Below are 8,316 nucleotides of genomic sequence, written 5' to 3' on the forward strand. Positions count from 1 at the left end.
CTGCAGCCCCCCACCACGTCACTCAGGAGCTCCCTTTTCACCTTTCCTCTGGGGCTCAGCACGGAGGACATGCTGGAGGAGCCGGCCCCAGGGAACTCATCTGGAATCAGACACAAGAGTATCAGGAACTGCAGGGGGAGGCCTGGGAGGGAGAGAGGACGCAAGACAGGGAGGAAAGGCCAGGGGATCACAGTATTGAGCTTTGGTGTCTGTCCCTTCACCAATATGATTGGAGGATTCAGTGATTTTGCTCTTTTCATTAAGGAGCTGTGGATACTTTTCATGTTAATCAATGTTGTGATGGTCAGTGGCTGCCACTGTGTTCCATTGTATGAATGGACATCATCTAGTTGACCAAGTCCCTGTTATTGGCTGGTCCCTAGCTTATCCGTTGTAAACAATGGTAGTAAATTGTATTTGTTCATCTTTGCTCTGTGTGTTTCAGAAAGAGATCAAAGTTGTTCTAGACCCACTGTGTTTCAGACTCTGCTGTGCAAATTTCATATATTCCCTCACTTATTCTCCTTTTGAACGTCATGGTAAATTCTCTCATCTCCATTTCACAACCGATATTGGACCCTGAGGCATCATCAGCCTTTTCTGGCAGCTCTGGCCACATGGAGAGTCCACACAGCACTTCCACATGGTGGCGTCCAAAACCCTGTTGCCCGGGTTTTGCTCTCTAAGAGGAGGGAACTAAAGAGCACACAGCCCTAGCTGGTTTGGCTCCGTGGATAGAGCCTGGATTTGTGGACTGAAGGGTCCCAAGTTGGATTCCCCTCAAGAGCACATGACCGGGTTATGGGCTGGATCCCCAGTAGGTGGCGGCAGGAGGCAGCCGATCAATGATTCTCTCTCATCATTGATGTTTCTATCTCTCCCTCTCCCTTCCTCTCTGGAAATAATAAAAATATATTACAAAAAAACCCCAAAACAACAGCCCACAGTAACCAGCGGGCTCCCTTTATGTGCTGAGTCTGAGGCTGAGGCTGCACTGAGCACCCGTCCTTGAGGAAACACCACCCGCACTCACACAGCAGGACCCGGTCCTCACACTCACGCTCCCTGTTCCCAGCCTCCTAAGTGTCGTCTGCATTAGGTGGGTTTCGCTTACTATTTGCCATCAATTCTGACAGTTTTCCACTCAGTCAGTGTAGGTGACAGCGTACAGAACCTGGTCAGTGACAAGCAGATTCCTCTGATCGTGAGACGGTTTCTGTCCAGCGAGAATGCAAACGCTTGCTGTCCGAGGTGTGGGTGCCATTGCTCTGCAGGGCACCAGCCCCTGTGCTCCCAGTGCGCGGTCTCATCCCAGCACCTTTCTCTCATGGACGATACACAGTGTGGGGCCTGCCTGCTCCTCTGACTGGCTGTCATCCTGCTTCTGCTGTCCCTGCAGTCCATCAAGGTTCCAGGTGCTCATGTGCGTCTGTGTGAGACTCTCTGTGATGTGTGACCTGGGAGAGCTGCTCCGTGGAGGGTGTTCAGGAAAGCCTCTCAGGGCGCCCTGTTCTGTGACATCCTCTGAGCAACAGGACACAGCACTGAGAGGCAGTCCCTTCCTGAGACCGGGATCCTCAGAGACGTTGCTGGTTTAGGGAAATCTGTCTGGGCGCCCAGCTAACGGGCCTGAACTGGAGAGTGTCCAATGTGGCCCAGCCCAGCTTCCCTGGGGCCCACGGACCTCTTTCCCTGCTGGGTCAGGACCTGAGGGACCACTGAGATGCCCCCAAGGGAAACGGATGTACAGGGAGCAAAGCCCCGCCCAGGGAGAAACCAACTTGGATTCCAGGGTGGCATTTGGTTTTCAGTTGTTCTCATCATGTAACCAAATCTTTGGAGAGTTTCAACTCCCCTTTCACCCCCCTTACCTGGGGGAGCCAGGTGGACCACATAACCATCGCCTACGTAGAGGGCCCAGTGCGAGGAGCCAGTGCGGGAAATCTCAATCAGGTCTCCAGGCTTGGGCTTTGCACGAAACTGCAAGAAAACAGCCAGGAAGGTGAGACAGATTTCAGGGAGCTGCAGCTCTGCCTGGGGATTTGCTTACTGATTCTCACCCCATAAAAAGCGTGTGTGTGTATGTGTGTGTGTGTGTGTGTGTGTGTGCGCGCGCTGCTGGGGGAGGGCGGTTCGGGGCGGGTGGGACTCAGGTTCCTTGTGAGGTACTCAACCTGCTGTAGTTCCAGAGGTTTCCCTGTGAGTAACTGGAAACCTGGAAAAAATACCTTGTGCTTTGAGAGAGTGAAGATTTATCCAGAAAGTGTGTGATACGCATGTGTGTATGTCTGTAATCTACATGGATATGTTGTGTGTGTGTTTACATGCACACACACTAGGATGCAGACATGCATATGCAGGTGTACTGTGTATGTGTCTGGAGGGTGGTAACACAAGAACCTGTATGTAACGCCCTTCCTGAGGCTGGGGCCCAGGCCCATCCCCCACAACATTGTCCAGGTGAGTCTGAGCTTCTCTGCTCTCACACACTGACCCTCATGTCTCCATCATGTGTTTGCCCTGGCTGTGCATGGTCCCAACACCCACCACCTCACACTCTGCCCTCCCAGCCCCGGCACACGGACCATTGAAGATGCTGAGCTGACAGACAGCAGGTGACAGCATCCTGAGGGCACCTGAGCATTGGAGAAGGCCCTCCTGTTGTTGCCCAGCTTCCTGCCCTGGGGACTGGGCTCACAGTCACCCAGCAGGCTCTGCTGGCACATTTCCCCCATAACTGCCACCCTCCCAAGCCCAGGGGAAGGAAGCAGCACCCATGTGCTCAGCTGGGGAAACTGAGGATCAGAGAGGTAGAGGGACTTGCCCGGGGACACTCAGCCGGCAGTGGCTGCACTGGGTCTTCTCTGCCCCGACCCTTCCTGGTCCCCTTTCCTCCCTCCCTCCTGCCTTACCACCTCCTCCCTGCTCCTCAATGTCCCTGCCTGGGGCACCACAGCTTCCTGATTTGAGAATTTTTCACTTTTTCTTCCTGTGTGTGTCTGACCTCAGCTAACCTCCTGCAGCGCTCACCCCAGGCCGCCCAATCTGAGACCGGGGGCCAGCTTCCCTTTGCCCTCATTCCATGCCAACATCCAACAGTGGTCATTTAGCCTGGAAGCTTCTCTGGAATTCACTTCTTTGTTCACCTTTCCCCGATGACTTCATTCAGGGCCATGCTGTAGTTGATTATGTGACCCCATGTTTTACAGACCCACCCCCAGACTTTTGTCCCACCCACTCCAGGGCCTGTGTGAGCCTCCATGGTAGCCGATTTGGTCCTGACTTGGGAGCATAGGGGAGGAGCATCCTGCTTGGGCTCCTAAGGCCAGAGATCTGGGGTTGAAAGTGGGAATGACTCTGTGGTCTGGCCTCGAGCTCTGCAGAGGGAGGTGGTGGCAGAGCTGAGGGGAGATGATGGGAAACCACGGCCTCAGGGATCACTGTGCTCTGTGTACTGTTCCCAAGTTCCTTCTGGAAACTTCTATACCCAGCCCCATCCCAGCCCTGAACTCCAGACTCACACGTCCAACTGCTACTCAACAGCTCTACCTGGATGTCTAACTGGTCACCTCAACACCCCACCTGAGCATCAAATCCTTAATTTCCCTCCCAATCCTGCCCCCCCTCCCCTCATCTCCTCCATCCAAGCTGCCAGTCACCCAATCACAGGGGCTGTGAGCCCTGGAGGTGCTGTGGTTCAGCAGAAAGAGCAGGGAGCACTGAGCATTGAATCCTGCTTCTGCCTCTTACTAGCTGTGCTTTGCTAAGAGGGAAAGAGAAGAGCGGTAAGGATGTGCCCAGACCTTACATAACATGTCCTCGAGCTCTTACATGGGCCACAGACCTTGAGCATCTCTTGCCCGAGGGCTCTTTGGGGCCTTAGGAGACCTGTCATGGTCCCGGGTTGGCCCAGACTTTCCCTGACAGTACACAGGGCATCAGGAGCTGCCTTTAGGGTGGGTCTTAGATACAAAGGATCCTAAATGAATAGAGGTGGCCAGACCCCAGAGGTCCTCCAAACAATTCCCTGCTTCTTCACATGCAGAAACTGAGGTCTGAGAGGAAGTGACCTGTTGAAAGACCCTGAATGGATCAGGAATAGTCTCGAGATTTGATCTCAGACATCCTAACTCCCAGCCCACAGGCATATGGGAGCAGAGAGCACAATGTTGTATTATTTGAGTTAAATTTTTCTTCGGGATGCTGTCACCCCAACCCCAAGCAGACCTCCAGAAGAGAGAGGGAGCACCCACAGACGACATTACCTTCCGGCTGCAGGCCTTGCCGTATCTCAGATCCGTGACAAAGTGCTCACAGTTCCTGCTCAGAACACTGTACTCCATCTTCTTACCAACCATCTCCTTCCCAGAACTGATCATCTCATGTATGGGCCGTGGTTTGTACAGGTGGTCCAAGTGGTTGTTGACCTTATAGGAGCAGTTTTCTAAAACTTCCACAAGGAGCTGCCTTTTCACCACCCCTAAGCTGGTGGGGGCGCCAGCCTCAGAGTTCTCCCCTGGAATCAGACACAGGATTATCAGGAACTGCAGGGGGAGGCCAGGGAGGGAGAGAGAAGACACAAGACAGGGAAGAAGGGCCAGGGATCACATTATTGAGCCTTGGTGTCTGTCCACCAATGTGATAGGAGGATTCACGGATTTTATCTTTTTACTAAATGAGCTGTGAAGACTTTTTCAAGCTAATGAACATTCTGATGGTCAGTGGCTGCGATTGGGCTCCATGATATGAATGGACATCGTTTGATCATCCACCGTCACTGACCCTTCTCCTTTATGAGACTGTGGGCACCCAGAGACACTGCTGGTTTAGGGAAATCTGTCTGCATGTCCAGCTAAAGGGCCGGAGCTGGAGAGCGTCCAATGCGGCCCCAGCCCAGCTTCCCTGGGTCCCACGGACCTCTTTCTCTGCTGGGTCACGACCTGAGGGGCCACTGAGATGTCCCCAAGGGACTCGGATGTAGGGGGAACCCAAGCACAGCTCATGGAGAAACTAACACTGGTTCCCAGGGTGGCATTTGGCTTTAAATTGTTCTCATCATGTTAACAAATCTCTGGAGAGTTACACTTTCAACCCCCCTTACCTGGGGGAGCCAGGTGGACCACATAACCATTGCCTACATAGAGAGCCCAGTGCGAGGAGTCAATGCGGGAAATCTCAATCAGGTCTCCAGGGTTGGGCTCTTCACGAAACTGCAAGGAAACAGCCAGGAAGGTGAGACAGATTTCAGGGAGCTGCAGAGGCCCGAGCTGGGAGCTGCAGCTCCGCCTGGGGATTTGCTTACTGATGCTCACCCCATGGGAAGAATGTGTGTGTGTGTGTGTGTGTGTGTGTGTGGAGGACTCTAGTCCCCTGTGAGGTCCTCAGCCTGCTGTAGCTTTTAGAGGTTGCCCTGTGAGTAACTGGAACACTGAAAAAATTACCTTGTGCATTGGGAGAGTGAAGATTTGTACAGAATGTGTAGGTACTGTATGTATGTCTGTGTGTATTGTGCATGGATATTTTGTGTGTTTCATGTACATACATTCACACTAGGATGCAGACATGCATATGCAGGTGTACTGTGTATGTGTCTGGAGGGTGATAACACAACAGCCTGTATGTAACCCCCTTCCCTGAGGCTGGGGCCCAGGCCCATCCCCCACAACATTGTCCAGGTGAGTCTGAGCTTCTCTGCTCGCACACACTGACCCTCATGTCTCCATCATGTGTTTGCCCTGGCTGTGCATGGCCCCAACACCCACCACCTCACACTCTGCCCTCCCAGCCCCGGCACACGGACTCAAGAAGATGCTGAACTGACAGACAGCAGGTGATAGCATCTTGAGGGTACCTGAGCATTGGAGAAGGCCCTCCTGTTGTTTCCCTGCTTCCTGCCCTGGGGACAGGGCTCACAGTCCCCCAGCAGGCTCTGCGGGCACATTTCCCCCATAACTGCCACCCTCCCAAGCCCAGGGGAAGGAAGCAGCACCCACGTGCTCAGCTGGGGAAACTGAGGATCAGAGAAGTAGAGGGAGCTGCCCAGGGACACTCAGCCGGCAGTGGCTGCACTGGGTCTTCTCTGCCCCACCATGGTCTTCTCTCATCCCTTCCTGTCTTATGACCTCCTCCCTGCTCCTCAGTGTCACTGTCGAGGGCACCACAGCTTCCTGATTTGAGAATTTTTCAGTTTAACTTCCAGTTTTTGTCTGACCTCAGCTAACCTCTCGCAGTGCTCACCCCAGGCCGCCCAATCTGAGACCGGAGGCCAGCTTCCCTTTGCCCTCATTCCATGCCAACATCCAACAGTGGTCATTTAGCTTGGAAGCTTTTCTGGAATTCACTTCTTTGTTCATCTTTCCCCCATGACTTTATTCAAGGCCATCCTGTTCCCGATTATGTGACTCCATGTTTTACAGACCCAACCCCAGACTTCTGTCCCACCCACTCTGGGGCCTGTGTGAGCCTCCATGGTGGGGCCATTTGGCCATGACCAGAATAGGTAGGGAAGGGGCTTCTTGTTTGGGCTCATTGGGCCAGAGCTCTGGGGGTGAAAATGGGAATGGCTCTGTGGTCTGAGCTCTCCCTGGGCTCCAGCTCTGCAGAGGGAGGTGGTGGCAAAGCTGAGGGGAGAGGGTGGTAAACCATGGCCTCAGGGATCACTGTGCTCTGTGTACTGTTCCCAAGTGCAGCCTGGAAACTTCTATCTCTAGCTTTAGCTCAGCCTGAACTCCAGACTCACAGATTCAGCTGCTACTCAACAGGTCCACCTGGATGTCTAATGGTCACCTCAACACCCCACATGAGCATCAAATCTTAATTATCCTCCCAAACCTGCTCCTCCTCCTCTCATCTCCTCCATCCAGGCTGCCCATCACCCAGTCACAGGGGCTGTGAGCCCTGGAGGTGCTGTGGTTCAGGAGAAAGAGCCGGGAGCACTGTGGATTGAATCTGCTTCTGCCTCTTACTAGCTGTGTATTTTGGACAATGAACTCAGAAGAGGGGCAAGGGGATGGGTTAAATCTGTGCCCAGATCTTTCATAATAATGCTCTTGAGCTCTTACATGGGCCACAGACCTTGAGCATCTCTTGCCCGAGGGCTCTCTGGGGCCTTAGGAGACCTGTCATGGTCCAGGGTTGGCCCAGACTTTCCCTGACAGCACACAGGGCATCAGGAGCTGCCTTTAGGGTGGGTCTTAGAGGCAAAGAATCCTAAAGGATGGAGGTGGCCAGAGCCTCAGAAGTCCTCCAACATCCCTCCTTCTGCACTTGGGGAACCTGAGACCCAGAGAGGAAGTGACCTGTTCAAAGACCCGGTGTGGATCAGGAACAGACCTGAGATTTGATCTCAGACATCCTGACTCCCAGCCAGCAGGAGGCAGGGAGCATATATTTGCATCCTTCGTGGTATTTTTATCTTCTGGGTAGTCATCTCTGTCACGCCCACCGTAAGCAGACCTTCAGAAGGGAGATGGAGCTCTCCAGAAGGGCCTTACCTGACGGCTGCGGGCCTTGCCGTATCTCAGATCGGTGACAAAGTGCTCACAGTTCCTGCTCAGATCACTGTACTCCATCTCCATACCAAGCATCTCCTTCCCAGAACCGAGCATCTCCTCTATGGGCCGTGGTTTGTACAGGTGGTCCAAGTGGTTGTTGACCTCATAGGAGCAGTTTCCCACCACTTCCTCAAGGAGCTGCCTTTTCACCACCCCTAAGCTGGTGGGGGCACCAGCCTCAGAGTTCTCCCCTGGAATCAGACACACGAGTATCAGGAACTGCAGGGGGAGGCCAGGGAGGGAGAGAGAAGACACAAGACAGGGAAGAAGGGCCAGGGATTACACTATTGAGCCTTGGTGTCTGTCCCTTCACCAATGTGATTGGAGGATTCACGGATTTTATCTTTTTACTAAATGAGCTGTGAATACTTTTTCAAGCTAATGAACATTCTGATGGTCAGTGGCTGCTATTGGGCTCCATGATATGAGTGGACATCGTCTAGTTGACCATCCACCGTCATTGATCCTTCTCCTTTATGGGACTGTGGACACCCAGAGACGCTGCTGGTTTAGGAAAATCTGTCTGCATGTCCAGCTAAAGGGCATGGAGCTGGCAAGCTCCAAATACTGACACAGCCCGTCTTCACTGAGGCCAACGGACCTCTTTTCCTGTTGTGTCAGGACCTGAGGGACCACTGAGATGCCTCCAAGGGACTCGGAAATAGGGGGAACTCAAGCACAGCTCAGGGAGAACCAACACTGGTTTCCAGGGTGGCAATTGGTGTTGAATTGTTCTCATCATGTTAACAATTCTCTGGAGACT

At 53.3% G+C, this 8,316-nt stretch overlaps 1 protein-coding gene across 1 annotated transcript in view; it reads right to left on the reverse strand.

The window, feature by feature from the left end:
- Nucleotides 1-14: 14 nt before the first annotated feature.
- LOC102429693 overlaps nt 15-8,316 on the reverse strand; it is a gene marked incomplete at its 3' end in the record, with an annotated part of 32,114 nt that continues 23,812 nt past the window's right edge. The window contains exons 9-13 of the mRNA XM_023748876.1: nt 7,494-7,744; nt 5,102-5,210; nt 4,266-4,516; nt 1,872-1,980; nt 15-100 (exon numbers count right to left, since the gene is read on the reverse strand). Coding sequence (XP_023604644.1) covers nt 15-100; nt 1,872-1,980; nt 4,266-4,516; nt 5,102-5,210; nt 7,494-7,744 — 806 coding nt within the window. The remainder of the gene's footprint in view (nt 101-1,871; nt 1,981-4,265; nt 4,517-5,101; nt 5,211-7,493; nt 7,745-8,316) is intronic.

Source organism: Myotis lucifugus, unplaced genomic scaffold (assembly GCF_000147115.1).
Source record: "Myotis lucifugus unplaced genomic scaffold, Myoluc2.0 scaffold_2005, whole genome shotgun sequence".
Lineage (NCBI taxonomy): Eukaryota > Metazoa > Chordata > Mammalia > Chiroptera > Vespertilionidae > Myotis > Myotis lucifugus.